Source organism: Sorex araneus, chromosome 1, assembly GCF_027595985.1.
Source record: "Sorex araneus isolate mSorAra2 chromosome 1, mSorAra2.pri, whole genome shotgun sequence".
NCBI lineage: Eukaryota > Metazoa > Chordata > Mammalia > Eulipotyphla > Soricidae > Sorex > Sorex araneus.
The window spans coordinates 396,795,855-396,821,949 of NC_073302.1; the positions used below are offsets into that span (position 1 = coordinate 396,795,855).

At 36.0% G+C, this 26,095-nt stretch overlaps 1 protein-coding gene across 6 annotated transcripts in view; it reads left to right on the forward strand.

Annotated features, from left to right (window-relative positions):
• Positions 1 to 26,095, forward strand: part of PCLO (piccolo presynaptic cytomatrix protein) — a 365,554-nt gene that overhangs the window by 22,527 nt on the left and 316,932 nt on the right. For all 6 annotated transcript variants that reach the window (XR_008628418.1, XM_055124466.1, XM_055124435.1 and 3 more), the window contains exon 3: positions 3,209 to 4,615. Coding sequence is in view for 5 of the 6 variants with exons in the window: in XM_055124466.1 (XP_054980441.1) it covers positions 3,209 to 4,615 (1,407 nt within the window). In the remaining variant the exon portion in view is untranslated. The remainder of the gene's footprint in view (positions 1 to 3,208; positions 4,616 to 26,095) is intronic.

A 26,095-nucleotide genomic window follows, 5' to 3' on the forward strand; every position in this document is an offset into this window, starting at 1 on the left:
CTACAGACTTAAATGTCTTTTTCCCGTGTACTTTAACAAAATGAAGAAAATTTGGTCATTAAAAGGACAAATTAAGGAGCAGGTCTATTGAGAGAAAAGCAGAATTTTCTCTCTCTAAAGGAGAGGGAACTTGAGCTTTGCATCTGTCTGTCTTAGTTGTTCCTTCACCACTTGTGTGGAGACAATTGTGTGTATTTGCAAACTGTACAATAATTTTATTGTGGAATAATGATAGTTCATGATGTTTTCCCAAGTGTCAATGTACTTCATACATTGTCATGCTAGTCTTCTAATTTTACAGTGGTGCAAAGATATATGGTGCAACCGTAGTTGTGCATAGAACTCTAATGTTCACATTGCACAGACTTAAAAGTTTACTGATAAAACCAGATATACCCAGGGGCCAGAGAGCTATTACAGAGGATACAATACTTGTCTTGCTCACAGTTGTCCTGGGTTTGATACCAAGATATATATATATATATCAAGATATATATATTATATATATACATATATATGTATATAAATATATATATGTATATATATATTATATATACATATATATGTATATAAATATATATATGTATATATATATATATACTCCTCTGAGAATCACCTGAGCTCAGGGTTAGGAGTCAGCATCAAGTACAGCTGGATATGGACTGAACTACCCCACAACACCCCATAAAACAAAACAAAACAAAACAAAACAAAATAATAAACCAGATATGTCCAGAGAAAAATTTTTCAGTTGAGAAAGAAACTAGCTTGAAGAAATGAAGCATTTATCATGTTATCATCTGATACTTCTTATCTGTAATAACTTAAAGTTATATTATATATTAACTTGTTTCTTACTACTTTTCAATTGTAATATAGTCTTCTTGTGGGAAATTTTTGGGTCTGTTTTTGTTCAGTGACTTGTGCTAGGTTAAAGTGCTAAGTAAACGAATAAAGGATAGGTGAATAAAGTTTACATTTGCTTTGATTATAACATTTATCAAAGAGAGTAAAAGTAATTAGCAATAATGAAAGACACTTAACCTTACAGGTCTATAATTTAGAGTGTGTAATAGCATGAAGAAAAATATTAATGATGATTGGTTGCATAACTATTATGTGATACAATTTCCTTAAGGTTGTGGAAGGAAAAAGAGCAAGAATTACTAATTCTGCAATGTAGTTTATATTGACAAGATATATGGTTTAGTAGGTAAATGCATATTATGGAAAAATTAATACTTCTATAAAGAAAGGAATAAAATGGAATAAAAGTTTCTTTACATTCTAGCACACTATTTATGATGGTGCTTGCAGAAGTAGACCTTCTTGAATATATTTTGGGGTTCATGTGTTTATATGTATGAAAATTTATTTTTGAAATGTTTTAAACGTATAGAAAGATGAAGATGAAAATGCAATTAGCATACAGGGTATTCAATACATATATGAAAAACAGGCATAGTGAGCACTCAAGTAGTTGTTACCTATATTTGACAAAATTGGACTTAGGTGTTATGGTTTAAATCTTTAAAAAAAATGTCACTTCAATGGAAGTTGGTAAGCTCTTTAAACATTCTTCAAAAGTTTTCATTTTATGAGATGAAAAATCCTTAGCAATTAGTAAATGAGTTTAAATATTTCAGTGTGCTTTCTTATTTTAAATCTTTTAGTGATTAAGAAAATGAGTGAATATTTTTTTAATTAAAAATAATACCCAAGAGAGTTCAGGGTATGAAACACTTGCTTTGTCTGTGACCAATTCCAGTTTGGTTTCATATATCATTTACTGAGCACTGCCAGGATTGATTTCTGAGCAAAGAACCAAGAGAAATCTCTGAGCACAGCTGGGTTTGACCCAACCATTCCTATTCTCTTCAAAACATACCTTCATAAAAATGCATAAACGGAAGCTGCCAAATTACCGATGTTCTTATATGAAGTCTTTATATATTACTAATTCACATTCTTCTCAAAATTAAATTATTACTAGAGAGAACTTTTGCCAGCCTATCATTTCACAGTTTCTATGCTCTCTCTATTAGTTTCTTCATCTGGTAGAATGCTGTGAGAAATCAGTGGCAAACTCGTAATATTTAGTGATTTTGGTAGAGGAGATTTAATTATATAGCATTTGACATGCTAGAACATGTAGGTAAAACTTACTATGTGTAATAGCATATGTTACATATGAATAAGAAAATAAAGAGAGAAGCTGGGGTGACAGTACAGCAGTTAGGGCCTTTGCCTTGCATGTGACCGACTTGGGTTTAATTTCTGCCACCCCATATGGTCCAGTGCCCCACTAGAAGTGAGGAGGAAGCCCTGAGAAGTGGATCCAAAACAAAACAGAACAAAACAGAATTTTAAAAAAGAAAGATCAATGTTACACATAAAAACTTTTTGATTTTCTTTAAAACATGTTATTGAATTCAACATCTTTTCATAGTGAATATTTGAAAAGTAGATGCTTGTAAACCTTTACATTTATATGTCATACATATATCAGACATTGCCAACCAGATACAAACCTTGCTCGTTTATATCCTTCCAAGTTTATTAATAACACTTTGAAGGAAGCAGTATTTTGTATGTTAGATCACACTATTTATGATAATTTGAGGGAATGCCATTAGTTTTACTTTATTTTATTAACATAATGATCTCTTTCTAGCCAACTTGGTTACAATTTTTGTTTTCACATATTTAATTATGTTGCCTTAGATAGTGTTCTGCTAATTTAAGAAATTAGCAATGTGTTGATAAATTTGACAAGCACAAACTGGTTGTATAACTGAAAACTTTCTAACCTTCAATGTAGGAATTTCTAGCATAAATTTTCTTAAGGAACTGAATCTAAGTTAAAACTAATGATTTTGTTTGTTATGCAATGTTATTTTTATGGGAGTGATCAGTTGTATAAGTTAAAAGTGCATTAACATTGGAATAAAAATAGGAGTCCGTTGATTTTTATATTTCCTTTAAAATAAAGAAGGATTCACTTTTGAGGTTATTAGATTTTAATAGAATCTTTAATACATTTCAATTATGTTTAATACATATGAATTTATGAATCTGTTACATATTAAAATAATTTTATGTATATTTTACATTTAAAGTAATGAGACAGTTTCAAATGTCATCCTGTCACATTTTTCTGTTTTTCAGTGTTATTATATCTGTGTTTATTGTTTCACATTATTCCTAGATAAAAGAGTGGCTCTGTTTAAACTGTCAGATGCAAAGAGCTTTAGGAGGTGAGCTGACTCCAATTCCATCATCACCGCAGCCTAAACCGAAGACTGCCTCTGCTGTTCCTGCAGCAGCAGTGAGTAAACCATCCACGCAACCGCAGCAGGTTTCTCCAAAGAAGGATGTTGCACCCAAACAGGATATCTCAAAGGCGCCTGAATCTAAAAAGCCCCCACCGCTGGTGAAACAACCCACTCTTCACGGTTCTCCCCCCATCACAGCCAAGCAGCCTCCAGTAGCTGACACATCATCTAAGACCACTCCATCCAAAGAGCCTCCTGGACCATCTGAGCAGGCCAAAGGCCCCCCAGTTGATGATAAACCAAAGCTGCCTAAGATGGTAAAACCACCAACGGATGTTGTGTCATCATCCTCAGCAACCACAAAACCTGACATTCCAAGTTCAAAAATACAGCCACAGGATCAAGAGAAAACTACTTTCCCTCTCAAAACAGATTCTGCAAAGCCTTCTCAAAGTTTTCCACCAACAGGAGAGAAAGTTACCCCAGTGGACTCTACAGTCATACCACGACCTGCATCAGATTCAAAAATTGTTTCACAGCCCGGGCCTAGCTCAGAGAGCAAAGGTCAAAAGCAAGTGGATCCAGCTCAAAAGAGAGAAGACCCCAAAAAAGCACAAACCAAAATGAGTCCCAAGCCAGATGGCAAGCCAGTGCCAAAAGGGTCATCAGCAGCCCCAGGCACACGACCCACTCCTGGCCAAACTGCCCCTGTTTCTCAACCACCTCCGAAGCCCCAGGAGCAGTCAAGACGCTTTAGTCTGAATCTGGGAAGTATTACTGATGCCCCTAAATCCCAGCCCACGACTCCTTCAGAAAGTATGACTGGGAAGCTCTTTGGGTTTGGAGCTTCAATCTTTAGTCAAGCATCAAATCTTATCTCCACTGCAGGCCAGCCTAGTTCTCATGCGCAAGGCGGACCAGGAGCCCTGAGCAAACAGGTTCCATCTCCTTCACAGCCACCGGTGTCTCAGGGGCCACCCAAACCTACAGGTCAGGCTTCACCCGCGCCTGCAAGCACTGTACCTGTGAAAAAAGAAACAAAAGCTCCAGGAGCTGAAAAATTAGAGTCTAAAGCTGAAAGAGTTCCACCTGTAAAAAGAACAGAAACAGAAAAGAAACCTCCACTTATTAAGGATACTAAACCTCCCACAGCCGAGCCTCAAAAATCTGTCCCTGCACCCAAACTCGAGAAAGTCCCCAAACCAGAATCTGTCTGTCCTCTCTGCAAAACTGAACTCAACATAGGTTCTAAGGATCCTCCCAACTTCAATGTTTGCACTGAATGCAAGAAACAAGTGTGTAATCTCTGTGGATTTAACCCTACGCCACATCTGACTGAGGTAAGCAATATATTATATCACATATATAATAGGAGAGTGTTGCTTTTTTTCTGAACTGCTTTCATAGCCAAATTTTAGAATTAAAAATGTTTCTAGCGAAAATGGTTTTTAGTAAAGAAAACCAAGAAGTATTAGTAGCATAGAAGAGTTTTCAATTGTGGATTTGAAATTTATATGGGTTTTTGCATTAATACATTGAAGTAAAATGATGAAATAAACTCACAGCTAAAAATGCCAGTAATCTCAATTCTTCATGAAGTAAAGACCTCTAGTTGGAGGATTATTAGGTCTTTCATTTTTAAACACCAAATTAGAACTGTGATTTACTGTTCTCAATCTTTCTAGTCTCTTTAATATACTTATTTTTTAAAAGGACGCTTAGTGGCTTGCAGATCCATAAACACATGAGTTCTTTCATTTTATAAAACATTAAGAACTTTGTGCAAGTTAATATTATTGCCAACTAGAATTGGTTCAAATATACTACATGTAAGCTTTTTATAATTTTATTAATTTTGTTTGAGCTCTTTTCTGACTTCAGTATAACAGGTCATTTTATCAGAAACTATTAAAAGAATGAAAATACAGGTTTTCATTATCAGTGACAAGGAACTTTATTTTTTAATGGGGTGACAACAACACTCTCCCCAATGCAAATAGCCAAAGACCAGATGATGAATTTTTGACCTAATGTAATTATAAAAGAATAAATCGGTAAACATTTGTAATATGTTAGGGATTTAAATATTTGGAGTTTGAATGAGACAGGAAGGAAATGATTACTGCTATTTTGTTTTGGGGGAGTACATTTTCAATAATTGTTTATTATTTTTCTACAAATAAAAATATTTAGAGAGCTGTTCTTTTAATTGAGGTAGTACTGTTTTCATGTCTCTCCAAAGTACGGTTTATCACAGCACAACTAGCCCCAGAGTATCAATGTTTTATCTACCACAGTTCATTGTATATCATATCCCTATTTTCTCTCTTTTTACTTCTCTATCCGGTAACTTTGGTTGTGAGCAGTGCCCAAGGATTTATTTTCCCTTGGTTTTGTTTGCTCTCTTGCTTTACTTCTCTTGTTCTACATGTGAGTAAGATGATCTGATATTTATCATTCTCCTGATTTATTTTACTTGGCATGACACTCTATTCTTGATTCTGTAAATATTGGAATGGGAAATCTGAACAGATTTAGCGATTTTATAAAAGAAACAGATTCTTAGTGATGTTTTGAAGTTAATATTTTAAATTAAAAACGTGAAAATTTTGCTTTTCACTTTTGAAAAACATTTAGATTGCTTTGACAAAGTTAATACCTTATGTAAATATTGTCTCCAAAGTCTTAAGCTGATTTCATCCTCTTTACTGTGTAATGGTAACTGTGATCCATTGTAAAGGTAAATAATATTTGGTTTTTCTCAGTATTGAGTGTTAATAACTGCAAATATGCTGGCCATGTTATTGGATTCAATGAAAAAGTGAAACAGAAAGCAAACATTAAATTTACCACCATATTCTTCCAAGGGGTTTTTGGTTTTTTTGGTTTTGGGATATACCCAGTGATGCTCAGGGGTTATTTCTGGCTCTGCACTCAGGAGTTACTACTGGTGGTTCTTGGGGGACCATATGGATGCTGGGGATGGAATCCAGGTTAGCTACATACCCTACCTGCTGTACTATCACTCTGGCCCTCAATGAGGTTTTTTTGTTGTTGTTGTTATTCATAAAAAGGATTTTGTTTGTTTTTTCCTTTATAGTTTTGCTTTTTCCATATGTTAAAAAATATGCTTTTTAATAAAATGTCCTATGACATCTATTGATACTATGAAGTTAAATAGTTAAATGAGACTTCATCACTAAAGACAAAAGGATAACAATTTTATTTATAATAGGTTTTGTGCACATTTTAAAAAAGGCCAAAGAGGTATAGTTTAGCAGGCAGAATGCTTGCTTTGCATATAACTGACCCAGGTTTGGCCCTGGCACAACATATGAGCATTGCCAGGAGTGATCCCAGAGCACAGCTGGGTTCCCCGGATTGCTCCCCCCCGCACAAGGTGGATGTAATATAGAGAGGAAAATGTTTGCATCTTCTCTATCTATGTAGATATACCTTACTTATTTACCTAGATCTATCTTCTAGCTCCCTATCTATATGTATTAATTTTTTTAGACGCTAGGGATTATTAGAATTTTGTTAAGTGTTTGAATTTAAGAAAAAAATTAATCTTGATTTTCTATGTGTTGGCAAATTATACTTGGAGTAGATTTATCATTTAAAAGGAAGTTATTGGTGAAGGCAGACAATTAGGATGCATGATAGTTTAATTTCAAGTTTAAAAATGCAAATGGTCGCAGTTATTTTGATAGTTTAGGCAGAATTCTACTGGAAATGTGGTAAGTGGAATTGAGACAATCTGTATTAAGACTCTTGTTTTGGGGTAATTTCTTGGAATTTGAGAGATCATTCTTCAGAGGAGCAAAACCAGTGTTGTAGCAACAAAAGTAGTGGACAAATAATTTTCATGAATAAATGTGACTGTAACTCTTAGGAAATTTTCAGTTAGTAGAGGCTTTAATTAATGCCCATGCTCTCTAAGTGTGTTGTCTGACCTGGCATCAGGGGAGTGAATGAAGATTAGTTGAGTTAATCTGGGTTCTGATATTTCCTGTTAATTATCCCAGAGGACTGGGAGGATGGGAGAAGGGGTTAGTTAAAAGGGAGAGGCACTTCATAATTGCTCATGTATGTGTAATATGCACTTGTCTTTGTTGGTGTGTGTATATATGTACACATATGTATATATATAATATAGCCTGTATATTATAAATATGATTTATAGGATTAATTTGTGATGGTATTCTGTGGACCATACTGCCTTTCCTTATGCATTTTTCATAGTTAGGAGTGGTTAGGAAAACATCTATTTATTTCTTGCTTTACTTTTACATTTTTCTTCATTCCACTACTGATGTTTTTCTTGTGATATAAAAATTTCTGTGGATCATACTGCCTTACTCTATACATGTCCCATAGCTAGAAGTGATTAGGAAAACATCTACTTGTTTCGTGTTTTACTTTTACATTTTTCTACATTCCACTACTGATGTTTTTCTTGTGATACAACGTTTTCTGCTGGGCTAGCATTTTTATTTTGGAGAGCACATTTTGAGTATACTCAGACCTTAGGTCTGCAATCCAAAGAAAAGATAGTCCTCCAGAATTGATTTGCATTTATTTTTAGAATAAAGCATATTTAAATGTCTAAGACTGCTTTTACAAGGAATCAGATCTCAGTTGTCTGTGATCTGAGGATGCTAAGGGAGGAGTGGAAGGAAGAAACACTGGGATAATGTTGCCAGTTATTTGTCCCAGCAGCCATGCAAGTACAAAACAATTTGTTACTGTTGTAAAAATAATAACACATTTAAAAGACTCTGCTTTTACTACACTGGGATCACTGGAAGGTAAATCTTTTCTTCCATTTGGTCCACTTCTTCTCCCCTTTTGCTCTTTTGTTCTGGGGGTGGAAAGGGCAGTCATAGGTTCTCATATGTTAGGAATCCCCTCTCAGTGTTCTCAGCTCCTAGGGCATTAGGACGACACACCTGACCCTCAGGTTGCTTCCTGTTGCTTCCACACCAGCTCTGCAGCACCGCAGGAGGCCTCTGGATGCCTGCAGAGCCCTGGGGAAATGCCAGGCCTCAGCCTTAGCTTGATGGGTTAACTATTTGATGCCCAGATTTGTATAAATGATACTTAATCCCTTTGCCTCTCATAGCCAGGAGTGGTTCATTCAGGCTTTAATTTTGCCAACTCAGGGAAGGAGTTTTATAAGTAGCAGGCAGGCGTTCTGAGAGAGCTAGTGTTAGCATTTGGAAGCCTGCTGAGAAAAGCAGCCTGATTTGGCAATCAGTCCCCTTAGTGAAATGTAATCATTTTTTTTTCCCCAGTTCAAATCGGAAGAAGAATCAAAATTACATAGTGAATATTTTTGTTTTTCTACTACTCATTTTAAAAGCAACTTTTTATTACAAAAATAACAAAACTATGTTTCCTTTGGTGTGGGGAGAAAAGTACTGCAAGTTTGGTGATTGGAGCACTGACAAGTGTATGCTTAGAAGAGGTGCGAAGCTAAGCCCCAGGAACTTTATAATATTATAAAACAATAATAAGTCAGTTAAAGATTTAAAAGATGTCTATGTACTTAAAACTTTTTAATGTTTCAGGAAGTGGTCATAATTTTGCTTTTAGTAATTATGTATGACTAAATGATAAGAGAGGGCTGGAATGATAGCACAGCAGTAGGGCATTTGCCTTGCACATAGCCGACCTGGGTTCGATTCCTCTGACCCTCGTGGAGAGCCAGGCAAGCTACTGAGAGCCTAGCAAGCTACCCGTGGTGTATTCAATATTCCAAAAACAGTAACAGCAAGTCTCAAAACGGAGATGTTACCAGTGCCCGATAGAGCAAATCGATGAGCAAGGGGATGACAGTGATAGTGACAGTGAAATGATAAAGGACTAACTAACATAGGCTTATCACTAGCAAGAAGTGGGCCTTTTTAGCCAATTGAAACCTAGTGGTATAACTGAGACCTTTGCACTCAAATATAACCAAAATAGGCTTTATATTTATACAGGAATGTGCTATAGTTCTTAATTTCTTATCTATAAAGAACATTGCTCACATACCCACTCACTCCACCTATAATCAGTTTTCAAAGCTCATGTATTGTTGGTATAGACTCTATGGTAATTTCTGGCAACCATGACAAAGAGGAACTCCTGACATTCTCCATAAGGTAATACTGTCCTCATTGTTCACTGATTTGCTCACACGCATACCAGTAACGTCTCCATTGTGAGACTTGTTGTTACTGTTTTGGGCATATTGAATACACCTCAGGTAGCTTGCCAGGCTCTGCCATGCGGACGGGATACTCTCGGTAGCTTGCCAGGCTCTCCGAGAGGGACGGAGGAATGAATCCGGGTCGGCCGTGTGCAAAGCAAACACCCTACCTGCTGTGCTATCACTCCAGCCCTTAATTATCAGTAGGATGAAAAATGTGAATATCTATAAATATATATTTATATATATTTATAAACATATTTATATTATATATCATATATAATATAAAATGTTATATATATAATAGGCCACACTCAGGGATTACTCCTAGTTTTGTGCTCAGCAGACATAAATATATATTTTAACTTTCCCAAGAAAAGTACTTTGGGACCAGAATGATAATATGGTGGATAGGGCACTTGCCCCCCACATGGCATACCTGGGTTTGATTCCTGGCACTCCATATGGCATTCCTGTACTTCCTCACCAAAGTGATTTCTGAGAGCTAGAAGTAATCCTTAAGCTTCACCAGGTATGGTCAAAAAAACTAACACTGTCACTGTCATCCCATTGTTCATCGATTTGCTCGAGTGGGCACCAGTAACGTCTCCATTGTGAGACTTCTTGTTACTGTTTTTGGCATATTGAAAACGCCACGGGGAGCTTGCCAGGCTCTGCCTTGGGGGCAAGATACTCTCAGTAGCTTGCCGGGCTCTCCCAGAAGGATGGAGGAAATTGAACCCAGGTTGGCTGAGATCCAAAAAACAATAAAAATCAAGGAATGTTCCTTTAGTACTAAGGTTATTTAATGAAAGAAGCTAGAGATGTTCCATTCTGTTTAGAGATGTAAAGCAGTTAACATTGCCACCACTAGTATCTGTATGTGATTACTTTCTTACTGCAACCTCTCCAGTCATGACTATTATTTAAAATGATATTTGTTAATTTGAAAGCCTCGCAATACTATATTATTGTTACTTTGTTTTTGATTACTGAAATTTTATTTGGACCGCAAATGTAAATATATGGTTTTAATCACATTTCAGAAAACACTCTATTCAGGCACTCTGCTGGAAAAGAAACTGTTATCAATCTTGTTGCGATTTGATTTCTTTTTTGTTTAAGGACCTCTGATTTGAAGAGGCCTATGTGAAAAGCATTGTGCTGGGCCTTTTTTTTTCCCCCACAATAACCCTGCGGGTGAGTATCAGAGACGTGCAATTATCAAGCCACAGAGGTAGAATTCAGAGACTGAGCCAGTGCTCTCTATCCTGTTCTATATTTAACTAACCTAAGGAAGTGGATAGCAAATACCATTTGCTTTCTGATCTCTTACCTGCAAGTTGTGTCAGTTGGAAATTACTAGGGACTTTAATACCAGTACACTTGTAAATGTGTTTGTTCATCAAACAGAGTAACATTTGGAAAGTTTGCAGGATAATGGTGGCAGTATTACAAGGTTAAGTTTAGAAGAACGGGGAAGATTGACAGGTTTAAAAATATAGAGGCCAACATCATTGCTGCGGTTTTCTTTATAGATAACTTTATGAGTTGGTCAGGATTTATAGGTGAGGTGGTAAAATGGAGGAGCTTTAACACATCATATGACTGAGTGGTAAAAGGCTTTTACTGCCTTCATAGTGAGTGTGGAAGAATAAAGTATGCTTGTTCTACCAGGAAGAAATGCTATTATATTCTGTCAATGCATGCAAAAATTTTATACTTTGAAAATAATGAATATGTAAGTGGTTTGTTGGTGGTAGTTGTGAAGTCTATCAGTGTTTTTGTACAGCCTTTTTGTTAAATTCCCAGAAGTAAAATCCTGAACTGTAGGTTATACACACAATCTGGCTCTCCCTGGTTGCATCAATTTACATTAATATTCTTATCATCACATGCATCCTACTTTTTCTCTTGAGATGCATTATGTCATAAGATAGTCACTATGTGAAAAATGTGGTTAATGTGAACTAACTCAAATTAAGATGACTTTTAAGTGCAAAAACCACTAGATTTCAAAGACTGAATATAAAAAATGTGTACTATAATCCTGGTAATTTTTATAGACAACAAAGCTTTTCTTCCTTAAATATTGCCATTTTATTGACTTTCAATTGTGTCACTTGGAATTGTAAGTGTACATATATGTGTGTGTGTTGTGGTATATTGCTGTGTTGGATATATTTATATATAGGAAAATCCCAAATATTTGTTTCCAATCTCTTCCAGACGCTCAGTTTTCTCAAATTACTCAAGATATGCTGTAGCACTGTAGCACTGTCACAATGTCATCTTGTTCAATGATTTGCTCGAGCAGTCACCAGTATCGTCTCCATTATGAGACTTATTACTGTTTTTGGCATATAGAATATGCCACGGGTAGCTTGCCAAGCTCTGCCATGTGGGCAGGATACTCTCGGTAGCTTTCTGGGCTCTCTGAGAGGGATGGAGGAATCGAACCTGTGTCTGCCACGGGCAAGGCAAATGCCCTATCTGCTATGCTATTGCTCCAGTCCTTTCACGCAAGATATGATTTTTTTTGTTGTTGTTTTACTAAGCAAATAGGTCTTAGGGCCTCACTATCAAAAGATGTACTGCTGAGACAGGAGTGATGGTACAGCTGGTTACCTGCTTTCTTCCTGTGTCTGACTCACATTTTTATCAGCAGCACCCTGTGTGGTCCCTTGAGCTCTGCCAGGGACAACCCCTGAGCATAGAGCCAGGAATATGTCCTAAGCATAGCCGGGTGTGGCCCAGGAATAACAGCAGCAACAGCAAGAAAGAGGTATCAGTGATGTTGGAACAGCCTGAGGATCACTGTTTTCAGGTCCTGCTAATCATCCATATGAAACAGGTATATAATTTACTAGTGTACCAGCCTGGCTGACAGAACATCTGACCATTCTAGATCCAAATGATTCTTTTCTCCCTTCCCCTCCTGTCCCTCACTTTCTTGCTCCTTTCCTTTCCTCTTCTCTCTTGCCTCTCTTTGTCTCTCCTCTCCCTTACCTTATGTCTTAGTGCACGGTTTCTTCTGTAACTCCTAAAAATAGCATTCCACCTGCTCTACAATTTTAGAGGAAAGTCAATTGAAGTGCTCAGTAAACAATATATCTTGTCATTGAGTAAATGATCTGCAAAATGCCTATTAATAGTTAGGCTATCCAGTCAACCTTTCTGAAGTTCTCTGGACTTCTTATAGGTATTATATGAGATGCATTTATTCTTCCATTTTTTTAATTTAACTTCCCAACATATGGCATTACATGAATTACTACTAGAAAAATAGCTGCACTTCAAAAACGTCACAGTGAGAGAGAAGTAATTATATAAGTAGTATCTAAATATACAAAATCCTTAATAATACTTACGAGTTCAATAGATAGAGATGAATAGTATCAGCTGAGTCAGGCAATACAAAAGCTTGAATATGTTTCATGGCTTTCATAAAAAGAAACATCTTCTGTTTAAAATCCTTGCTAGCTAATCAGGATTCTAAACTGACTACAGCCAGTGTTCTTGTGGCATTGTTATGCAGTACAAAGAAAGAAGCTAATTGATGGGCACAATGCAGCCTCCTAATATATACCTATCTGAATAACCTAGAACAGTTTCCTCCTAAAAACTGTTTTTAATCGAACTGTAGTCCTATAAATTCTACATCAAAGACATGTTCTTGTAAAGCCCAAGGTTTCTCTGGCTTTTGGAAGAATAGGGAGTACACATGGCCAAGGAGTGATTCAGGTTGTTTATTGCTTATTAGCTTGTACATAAGGACAGCCACATAGTATCTTTTTATAAACATCTTAATTTTAGTTTAAGATGGTTACAGTAGTGTTCAAGTATATGGTGTAAAGTTACCATACCCTACTACCACCAAAGTGCCCATATTTCTCCCCTATTGACCCTATGTTACCTTTTGCCTATTCTCCTCCTCTAGTAGTTGGTCTCTTAATTCACGGACATGGGTTTGTCATTGTTCAGTGCAATATAGTCTCTTGTTTTGTCTCTATATTCCACAGATGAGTGTGATCATCCAGTATTTTTTGTTCTCTCTCTGACTTGCTTCACTTAGCAAGATACCCTTAACTTCTACTCAGCTTTTTTCGTAGCTGAATGGTATTTTACTGTGTAGATATAACACAACAGCATAATCCGTTCATCTATCATTGGAAATTTGGGTTGTTTCCATATCCTGACTACTGTACTTAGGTGCCACAGTGAATATAAGTGTGCATGCATATTATAAATTAAAATTATATAAATATCCAAAACTGAAATTAGTGGGTCACATAGAAAATGCATAGTGATCAATTTACAAAGGATATGAAGGACATATAGCAAGAAGTATTAGCACTGTTGAAGAAACAGAAGAGTATACCAGGAAATGGATATTTCATGTTTAAGAATTGGGAGGCTTAACATTAACAGTGACATGTGACATCTGACATAAAGAATTATATAGACTCCATGTTTATATCAGCCAAGATTTTCCCATCAAAATTCTCAGCGTAGATTCTGATACATTTTCTCAAGAAATAATCCTATTAAAAAATTAAGTATGTTTTAATTAATCTTTAAAAATTAATATGTTTTTCCTGGAATTACTATTTTTTTGCCTATTGAATCTTAAATTACAGTGTTGTAATTTAAAACACACCCAACAGACTTCACATTCAGCATGCCTGCACTGCAGTACCCCTTTTCCCATCTGTAGCTTGTTATACTGGAACGCATCACAAATCTGAGTCATTCTGAACTTCTCTTTTACTTTTGTCCCTCATTAATTTTTGCTTCCTACTTTTGTTAAAATATAACCACTATAGGTAACTCTGATCTATCCCTTTTCATCCTTAGTATGGCAGTCTTTTTTTTGAGTTCTTATTTATTATACCTGCTGTTACAATTACGTCTTACAAGAAGTGCATATATTGATTTTTCTGATGACTAGAATGTGTATCTTGTATGTTTGCTCTCCATCCATAGATCCTGACCCCCGTAGCTCTCCAAAGCCCAGAAATTTAAGTGGTTGAGAGACTTAAAGGTTATGTTTCTATGAATGTGATGAATTTTGGAAGTTCTAGTGAGGGGCCGGTTGTTCTCAGAACCAACCACTTGTTTAGAGAGTTGGTACTTCTAATCCCACCTGCAGACTTGGGAAGACTGTGTGAGAGAGAATGAAGATTAAGGTTAACTGCCAAGGGTCAGTGAATTATTTAGTTCTGTCTATGTAAGGATGCTTCTGTAGAAATTGTAGAGAAAAAGCTCTCCGCAGCTTTTGGGTTAGTGAGCATGTGGGGACATTGGGGATTATGGCATGCCTGGAGAGGCATGGAAGGTCTGTACTGTTTCCCAACATCTTTCCCTTTTATATATCTTCCATTCATTTTTTCTAGAATATGCCCTTGATACAAATCAACAATCTAGTTAGTTCACTGTTTTCTTGATGTACTGATACAGCAAATTTATGGATCCTGAAGAGGGTGTTCCTAGAACCTCTGAGTTTTAGCTGTCTTGTCAGAAGCATAGGGAAGAACCTGAGCTTGCCACTGGCCTGGAAGTGGAGGGTCAGAGAGAATGAGCCTAACTTGTGGAATCTGAGGATATCTCTGGGTGAATAGTACCAGTATTTGGTTGAATTGTTGGGCACAATGCTGGTGTTTGAGACTTGCTTGTTAATATGAGAAAAGCTCTTCACATGTACTCATATTGGAATTGGATTTGAGAATTCTATTTAGTTTATGTTTGGTTAATGAAAGAAAACAGAATTTGGAAAAAATTTAGACTAAAATACATTCTTTTAAAAAAAGTAACATTATATCTGTAATTTGATATGGTTTGATACCACTTTTTCTCTGATATTAGTATTTATTATTTTGTAGCATAATAGTTAATTTGATAAATTTTTATCATTGCATCACTAGAATGCAAATTTTATGGGTGCCAGCACTCGCAATATCTTCATAAGGGCTGGAAAGTTAGTTACAGGTATTTGCAGTCAGTTCACCAGAAGCAAAAACATGGCTCAGAGCATCACCAGGAGTGATCCCTGAGCACAATATCAGGAGTAAGTTCTGAGGATAGTCAGGTATGGCCTAGATATCCTCTCCATATCTTCATAAAATGAACTAGTTAATCCTGTATAGTGATGGCTCTTCCTAGATAACATTTGCACCCGCATCTTATACCAGCATCAGAAATAAACAAATTTAATTGCATCATATAAGAATTTTTGCACCGCGAAAGAAACTTGAGTCAGAACTAAAAGGGAGGAAATATTTGCACTCAACACAACACATCAGATAAAGGGTTGATACACAGGATATATAAAATACTCACAAAATCAATAACAACAAATAGCCACAAAACCCTATCATATAAAGTGCAAGAAGAAATGAATGGGTACTTCTCTGAGGAAGACCAACAGATGGCAAATAGGCACGTGAAAAAAAATGTTGATTATCACTTACTACTAGGGAAATCCAAATCAAGATGACAGTAAGATATCATCACATCAATGAGAGTGGCACATATCAAAAATATTGGAAACAGTCTGTGTTGGTGAGTTGTGGTATAAAAGGACCTCTCATTCACCACTAGTGAGAATATTGTCTGGTTCAGTCTTGATTGAAAACACTATGGAGTTTTCTCAAAAAGCTGTAATTGAGCTGCTTTGTAACCCAGCAAATCTGTTTTTGAGTTTCTACACTCAGGACACAAAATCATTTATTCAAAAATACATATGCATACCATTGTTCATTGTAGCACTCAATACAATAGCTAAGATACAGAATCAACAATATTCCATGTGAGTGATAGATTAGTAGCTCATGAATATGTTGTATTTTAATTACTAATAATTTATGCATTAATAAAATTGTTTATTAATCGTTTAATTTTATTTATTAGTATTTTTAAATAAAATGTTCACACCTTGAATTACTAGGCAGCTGTAAGGAATGATGAAATCATGCAGTTTAGTGCAATGTCAGTGGAATTAGAAGATATGTTAAATGAAGTAAACCAGAAGAAAGACAAACACAGGAAGTTTTCATTATATACAGCATATAGAATAATAGGACAAGAGAATGCAGTGTGTTAATGGCAGGATGCCTAAAGCATTCTTGACCCCAGAGTAGAGGGAGGAGAAAGACTGGAAGGAAAAAAATGGAAATAGAAAGATATAGATGGCAAGCAACAGGAGGCAGGGATCAAGGGGATTTAGGTACATCAGTGGTGTAGAGTGATATCATACATATCCAGTTCATTTGGATTCATATACAAACCACAAGATCAACAACAGTGAAATCAGGACATCCAAACTTCTACAACCTAAAAATGTACCTGTCAAGGTGGAGGGCTTGCGGGGGGGGGTGGTGGTGGTGGAAGGTAAATAGAAACACTCTATAGTTTTTACAGATATATCTGAATAAAGAAAGCTAGAATGTAGAATGGTCAGTCTTATAGTTATGCTTAATTTAATTATGCATGAATATATGAAATATTATAATATCTCTAATAAAATAGCTAGTAAAAAGTCAGTATTTCCTTTATAGTAAAACACCCTTTTACACTTTTAGAGGCATAGTCAAATTGTCTTTTAAATTTTTAAAAGTCCTCTTCACTCTTATAAAATTATGTATTTGTAGGATTTATCTGTTTTAGTAGATTTTAAGAGGTAGTAACATAAAATTATTTATACTATTTTAAAAATCTATATACCTGTAAAACCAGTAATACTTTTTGAAATGTCTAAAGTCATCATTGGTTTACAATTTTGTGAGATGTTTAGCATTATTAATCTATATGTATGTAGGTGTCACCATCTACACATACACACACACACACACATTTCTCATTTGTGGGATATAAGATACAAAGAAACAAGGAGAGGGAACAACAAATGTCCAAAGGCACTGGAACTGGAGAATTTGTCCATAGAACTGAGCTTTCCTTGGGTAAGAATGACCAGAGGGAAGCAAGCACTCTGGTGATGGGTGTGGTGTTGGGATGATGTGTGCTTGAAAAGTGTAATTAACAATTTTGTAAATCATGGCATCTCAACAAAAATGGTTTGAAAAGAAATAGTCTTATGTCTGGTTAGCTCTGTGTGTGTGTTTTCTCTTGTTGGGGGTTTTATTTTTGAGGCCACACTTAGTAGTACTTAGGGGCTGTTCCTGTCTCAGTGCTCAGGGGTTACTTCCAGAGGTGTTCAGGGAATCACATCATGCTGGCATTAAACCTGGTCTTTCTTCATGAAGATCATACGATCCTGAGTGTAACCATCCTTCCGGTAGCTACTTGAATAGCTGGAATATGGAGGTGATCTCCAGCACCTAGGGCAATGGATGGTCAAAGGCCGCGTATGCAGTATGGCCTAGACAAAACCATCCGCCTGACCCATAGACTCATAGACATATGACAAAGTTTATTCTTAGGAAAAGCAAAGGGTAAATAGAGACTGAGGGGATATGCCTTCTTGCACTAACAAACAATTGCTGGAGGGAGGAAAAATGTTGTTATCACTGGGAAGGAGCTGCTGGAGCACTGTCCTTGAGGCTCTAAGGGCAAGGTTGAGGTATCACAGACACCCAAAGATGTCTGCTTCCCGTGTCCCAAGCTATTGGCCACCAGCAATTACAAGGCCAATTAATCTGTGTTATTCTCTGAAAAGGTCTGGTTTCCTCAACAACAGCTGAGTTCCCAGAGAAGTTGTGACCTGGGGTGTTCCATGGGGCCCAGCGACCTCAAAAGGCTGTGCCAAGGAGAATCTAACATCCGGACTCTGAGTCTCAGTTTCTGGTCCATCTGCAAATATTTTAATGACTTCTACCAAACCTTTTCTCACTATGTCTCATTTCAAAAAATGAAAATAAAACCCATACTGCATATATTAAACAAGTTTCTCCAAATTAATTCTCATAAAATTATTTATATAGAGGATGCTGCTGCTTCTGTTATAGCTATGGGGTAAATGAACAGAACTAAGGCACCATGAATTTATCACTATAGAGTGAGAGAGTTGTCAAGATGGACGTCTGTCAACTGTTAGTGGGTTGGTTCTTTGGCTTTAGTATTATTACTCATTGGGAATTATAAGAAAACCTGTATCAGTATAGGTAAATGGACCTATCTTTAGTCCTCAAGGATTAAAAGAATAAATAGCACTTAAGGCTTAAAACCAGTTCTTAGCAAATTGTAAAGTTCAAGAAGTGACAATTTTGCTAGATGCAGAAGATGTAGTATCATGATATACCTTGTGCTAAATAGAGAAGATGCATGCAATTCTTTTCTTTTCTTTTCTTTTTTGCTTTTTGGGTCACACTGGGAGATGCACAGGCTCTGCACTCAGGAATTACTCCTGGCGGTGCTTAGGGGGCCATATGGGATGCTGGGAATTGAACCCAGATAGGCTGCGTGTAAGGCAAACATCCTACCCACTGTGCTATTGCTTCAGATCCTGCAATTCTTTTCTAAGTGAGAAGAATTAAGCTGCTTAATGAAATGTGTCTCAGTGTTAAATGGCAAGTGTATGCTTTTGCTCCAGTTTGAAAGATTATTTCAGATTATATTATGTAATGTGGTGAAAGGTAATGAACCCTGAATAAAATGGAAAGCACATGCGTTGCTATCTTTTTTTATTTGCCTTGTCAACAGTGCTTCTATTTTTACTTATTTAATGGGCCTTTCTCCTTGATTGTGGCATATTAATATGAATGCTTTCTTTACATATGAAAAGACTCCAAATATCTCTAAGATTTTGAAAAGATTTTCATTGGGAGAAGTTTTGTCATGGTTTTGCTTAAAAGGAGTGTTTGTAAAGTCTTAAAAATTTGCTGAGACTTGATTACCAAAGAAGATTGTTGTGACATGAGAAATTCTCACTGAAACTTACGGGAAAACGGCTTAATTCATGTAAGCTATGGTCTGAGATTTATTCCATGATGAAATTTAAGTGAGATTTTCATGCTTTTGTATTTCTAAAAAAAAAGGAACTAAATGAAGGTTTTCTTTCACCATGAATTTCTGCTAAGTGAAGCCTAGTAGCTAGAATTGTTGCAGTCATTTATCAGAATTCTTTTATAAAAACGCTTACATTTTATAAATAAAACATTCTGTCAACCTCAGAAAAATTATTAATATACATTTTGACACACAGAATGCTATTAAATTTTGTCGAACATATTATAGTTTAAAATGGTTTAAACTTGTGTAACATATTGTAAGGAAATTCAGATATGAAGTTCGTTGTAAAACTGGTCATTCTTTTTATTTTTCTATTAAAAAAATTTGTTTTTTTGCTTTTTGGGTCACATCCAGCATTGCAGTGTTTCCTTCTGGCTGTGCACTCAGGAATACTCCTGGCGGTGCTTGGGGGACAATATGTTGGCTGCTTGCAAGGCAAATACCTGCTGTGCTATATCGCTTCAGCCCCCTGATGTCATTTTTTTTATTGTCTATTATATTTTTTAAAAAAATTTTTAAGGTTTTTTTTTTAATTTTTGATGTCATTCTTAAGTTGTGAAGCAAAACTGCCCTCCTTCCCTTCACACTCCCCACCCCGAAACATTAAGCAGCTGAATACCTTATTATAACCTCAGAATTTTAGCTGAGATGTTTGGACTGTCACAGCTGGGTTCTCAGATCTGAATCGTAGGAAGAATGAGATCAAGATTTGAATGAGGTATCCTCTTGTCTGGATCTCTTTTAAGTCCATTCAGATTGTCAGAATTCTGAGTTGCTGGGTTCTTATTTCCCTCTTGGCTGTCAGCCATGGGCCACTGTTTGTTCTGGAGGCAGCTAATTTCCTTATCTCATGGCTTCCTATCTTCAAAGCCATAACAGTGAACTTTCTTCATGAGGGATTCATTTCTCATTTTTAACTCTCTGGGGAGAAGGAAGACCCAGACTCTTTCAGAGACTCAGCTGATAGGATTGCTCATGAATTTATTAAAAATTCAGCAGAGTGGATACTTATTCATGAAGCCATGCCTCATCTCAGTTGCAGTTCTCATGGAAAAGGGTAGGGAATTAAGTATATTCTAGGTATCAGAAATTGTGCGGATAAGTTTTATATCTTCAGGTTCTGCCTGCCACAGTAAATCAGATTATTAATTTTACTAAAAGAGAAAAATTTGCAAGCCAGACCACATCTGTATTACTGAATTTGTCACAGGGCATGCATATATGTATGTATGTTTGTGTTTCATTGAAACATGAATGTAAAACAGAATTAATTTAAATACCAAGGCAGAAAAGAAAGTGAATTAGAGCAGTATAGAAGTGATCTCTATGGTGTCATCTCTCCTCTAAAGCTCACTACATAATAGTAGTAATGGGCCATTTTCTTTATGGGGGGTAATAGAGTTGTATATGAGTTTACAGATTAATACAATCTTATTTTGTCATCTTGTTAACTTCTTGCATGAACTAAATTATAATGGAGTTTCGAACACAGGGTTCCCTGTAATGGAGAAGTGGATTTGACAGGACTTGATTGTGGAATTGATTTGGAGATATGAAATTTAAAAAATAAATATGACACCACTATTTTCATTTTAAGATATTGGAAAGGCACTTGCAAAATCAGATGCCGTCTGTGTAGAGTAATGGTTCATTAAGGAGGTTAGATGATTGGACCTTGTATCTCTCGATGAATTTTTCACAAACAGCCCTCCAGTGTTAAATATCATTACAATGCAAGCAATGTCAGAGTCATGAAATTACATTATTATGTTGGAATAAAAATACATAGAAATACATAGAAAAGCAAAAGGAGAAGCCCGATGTCTAGGAAAAACTCAGATTTTATTGGTAAGGAAGGAGAGGCAAAGCATAATACATTGACTAGAAGGAAAGGAACACTTAAAAGAGACATTTTGAAAGAATAAGGAGCAGAGATTTGTTTGCTTTTTGTTTTGGTGCCACACCTAGAGATGCTCAGGGATTACTGTGGCTCTGCACTCGGGATTTACTTAAGGCAGTGCTTAGGTTACCATGCTGGGCTGCTGGGCTCTTAGTAGGGTAGCCCTGCCCTCTGTACTGTCACTACAGCCCAGTGATTAAGTGGCAGCAACATGGTGATAAAATGCATCTCCTAAGTCCTGTATTATACATTGTCCCAGGTCTTTTTAAAAAACGTCCACAGTGTATTCTTGGATCTGGCTAATGTGCCAGAAAATTTGATCAAGATATGATTTGATAGAAGAAAGCCTTTATATTTTATTTCATTTTCCTTAGTCCTAAAAAAAAACAACAGAAAAAAATCTTTAAAGATATATATTTGTAAAAGTAGAGTTAAGTAAATAAAGCATGACACTTTATAACCTTTAGTCTAATATTGTTAATACTTGAGTGTCAGGTTTCGAGCACTGAGTATAAAAAAAACACATAAGGGTGCATTATTATTGTCTTTATTTTATACAAAGGGATACTGAGCCCTGAGCTAGTTGAATTCTCACTGTAAGGTAAATTGCAGAATAGAAAATTAAAAACCAGTCAGGCTCTAAATTTAGAAATCTTAATTCATCTGCAAAACTACTTCTAAAAAATTCAGTTGTAATGTTGTGAGATCATTGAAATATAAGGGGATGGGATTAAGGAAGGGAGGAAGAGAAGATGAGAGAGGAAATGAGGAAGGATGGCGAGTGAATATGGTTCAGTGGTAGAACACCTCTCTGAAGTTTGTAAGACTCTGGGTTTCATCCCCAGCCCTGTCAAAGAGAAAAAGTACCAATGAACTGCATGTGGGAAATATACCACTTTGCTCATTTTGTGACATGACCAGGAAGTTGTTTTTGGCAATTAGAGCATCAGGGGAAACAACAACAACAACAACAAAGTATAGTTAAGAAAAAGCTGGCTGAATATTCAAGATGAGGGTAAACAGGGGCCGAGAGGACAGGCCGGTGATTGGAAGCTTGCCTCAAGAGTGTGTGAGGGTGAAGGGCACAGATAAAGAGATATACGTGATAACCTTTACTATCTATTGCAAACCATAAGGTCCAAAAGCAAGGAGAGAGAAAGGGAGAGAGAGAGAGAGACAGACAGACAGACAGAGATAGAGAGACAGACATAGAGACAAGAGAAGAGAAGAGACGAGAAGAGAAAAAAAGAAAAGAAAAGAGGAGAGAAAGGAAGGAAAAAAAGAAAAGAAAAGAAAAGAAAAGAAAAGAAAAAAGAAAAGAAAAGAAAAGAAAAGAGAAAAGTGCCTGCCATAGTGGAATACAGTGGGATGAGGAGCTGAAGGGAAACTGGGGCCATTGGTGGTGGGGAAGGTGCCCTAGTGAAAAGACAGGGGTTGGACATTATATGACTAAAATCCAGTCATGAATAGCTTTGTAAATGTGTATGTCAATGTGATTCAATTAAAAAAAATAGAAAAAAAAAGAAAAAGCTGCCTGTTAAAAGTAGCAGGAAAAAGTAGAGAATTAAAACTGCTTTGCCTGGGAGATACTCTGGGAGTTAATTCTAATAGAAGTGTGGGCCTCTTTTCAGTAAACCTAGGTACAGGGTTAAGTTAAGTTGGGAGAATGCAGTGAAGAGGTATTCAGGCTCTTAGATATGTGATTATTATTCACAAGTGACAGCGAGATGTGGCAAGGGAAAGAAGGGAGCAGAGGCAGGAAACAGATACCAGAGTATGAAGCGCAAATTTTCCAAGTAGTTATATTACTAAGAATCATACCAAGTAGCCACAGACAATTCTCAGAACAGCACATTTTCCCTATATTTGTTCTTCTAAATACTGATTAGAATTTTATAAATACAAAACATGACTCTTGATAAGATATCCATACATAAAAAAAAAAAAAAAAAAAAAAAAAAAAAAAAGATATCCATACATGTTATATATACGTCTGTATATGTGGCATCTATATATAAACATTTACATATGATTATGTAATGAGTTGGTACTTTTTTTAAATTTTATTTTTGAGCCATGTCTGTCTGTGCTCTAGACTCCTGCTGTGCTTAAGGGATCACTTCTGGTGCGTCTGGGGTCCATATAAACTGAATATCTAATCCAGTTTAGCTATATGTAAGGCAAATGCCCTAGTTGCTTTACACAAATAATGAACTTTTTGAGGAAAACATATTTAGAATGGCAGCAAAGGTTAAAAGTTTTACCTATAAAATAATCATATATACCTTTTATTTGTAACAATTGCTGACTAGTGTAGCTTTATCAAGGCTGGAATTAACATTCTAATAGTAATTTTGGTACAATGACTGGGATGAAAAAAATTCATCTATGATGGAACTTAAACTGTTCTTTCTTCACTTAATTATATACAGAATTTTATAGTAAGGCTAAATTACATGGCTGTATATGAGGTTGAATATTAAAGCTCATTTTGACCAAGATGAAATGAGCACAAAGGAATATATATACATATATATACACACATATATATACTTGCTGCTCTTCTTTTCCTTTAAAATGCCATGTTTCTCTATTGAATTCCTTAAAATACAGTTATATTTATTATGTACATAGTGCTTCAGGGATGAGAGGCTGGTAAAAATACTCAGACTAGTTGATGATTATTCATAAAGTCATAAGAAGCTGTATAAAAGGAACAAATTGCTCTATTAATAAATATGTTTTTTGATATAGTGTATTAACTTGCTTTACAAAGTCAATTTTTTTCTTGGAGTGATAGCAGAGTGGTAGGGCGTTTGCCTTTAACGTGGCTGACTCGTGTTCGATTCCTCCGCCCCTCTCAGAGAGCCCAGCAAGCTACTGAGAGTATCTCGTCCGCATGGCAGAGCCTGGCAAGCTACCCGGGGCATATTGGATATGCCAAAAGCAGTAGCAATAAGTCTCACAATGAGAGACGTTACTGGTGCCCACTCCAACAAATCGATGAGCAAGGGGATGACAGTGACAGTGACAGGATATGGAATTTTAATATGATTAAAATACACAAATAACTTTAAATAAGGAGATGTTTATTTCTACAGCATTTTACTGAGTTTGAAGTCTGTATATTCCTTGCTCCATGTCTTTTTTATTTCCTGTTTATCAGAAACACTTATTTATTGCTTGCTAGAGCCTAGTAAGCTACCCTTGATGTATTCGATATGCCAAAAACAGTAACAATAACATGCTCTTCATGTTTCTGGAGGGAGCAGACGCTATTGGGCTACACTAGCATGTGACAGGGACTAATAGAGACGTTACTGGTGCCCGCTCAAGCAGTTGAGCAACTGGATGAGAGTGATACAGTAATAGAGAAAGGATTCTACTTATTTGCTCCCTAATAGATTATTTACTCCTTAGATTTTGTAGAAAAGGGTGTTTCTTGACTTGTGACAAGTCAAAGACAAGAAAGCAAGTGTTAGCTGTAGAATTTTGTTGAACTAGACATAAGAGATAGTGTCAGATCATTCATTATTCCATAGCATTCAAGCTCTAACTTTCATGGTTTGTGACAGCCTTAATTCTCTGTAATTTTTTTCATATTGCCATTAGGCAAAACATGTTGCACTTCCTTCTATTAAGTAATAATGTTAATCTGACATAATATCAATTCCTAAGATGTCCTGGGAATGTTACTGATTTATTTTACAATCTCTAACACTTGTAATGTTCCTTTGAGTTCACCATAGTATCTCAGTATCCCTTGGCACACTGGAAAACAGACTAAAACAACACTTTTAATTTGGTAGTTTTTTTTAAGTTGTATATCTCTAAATTTGTTTGTCATTTTATATAATACCCCTATAATATTTGCAGACTGGGATACTAAGTTTATAAAAATAAAATCCAGCTGCTGTTTAGAAAACTGAATCCAAATGTTTATTAGACTATACTAGTGAAACTCTTGTCTGTTTCTCTGTATTTATGTGGCTTAGGATATGAAACCTGAGCTTATTTTGGTAAAAATTCTGCAAAGATGTGACTATTAGAATGAGGATTTGGTGTCTGCCATGAGCGTCACTACAGTTTTTGTAGCTGACCTTTGACCTTCAGGTGGTTCTAGGCTATGGATTTTTTCTAAATTTAATTTTATTAGTGAATCACCATGAGACAAAGTTACAGACTTACAGGTTTTCATGCTTATACATTTCAGTGATACAATGATTGAGTGCCCATCCCTCTACCAGTGCCCATTTGCCACCACCAATGGTCCCAGCATCCCTCCCAGGCTATGGATTTTTTAAACATGTGAACCTTTTCTTTCTTGTGTCAAAAGCTCCTAAGATTATAGAACCTATCCTATACTTGGTACACAGTGTTTGGTTGATTTCAACATTTATGGTTTGAAAATTGATATGTGCAGTTAGTGTTTAACACTGGTGAAATTTGTGCTAAAGGGAAAATACAAGCTGCTAAAGACTAAGCTTGAGTTCTGTTTTTTGATCATTCACTGGTCATTCACTCATTCATTCATTTGATGGTGTGTATTAGCTTACTATGCTAGTATATTGAAAAGGTTGAGTGCAGTTTCCAAGACTGAAGAGTTTGTGTTCAGTTCTGTGTTTTGGCTTATGCAATGAGTTGTATCTTTTCTTAGTAGATAAGTAACAGAATGAATAGGTTTCACTAAAATATTAAGAAAGTGCTGAATATCATGACTATCTTTGTAAATGTTCAGAAAGCGCTGAATATCATGAC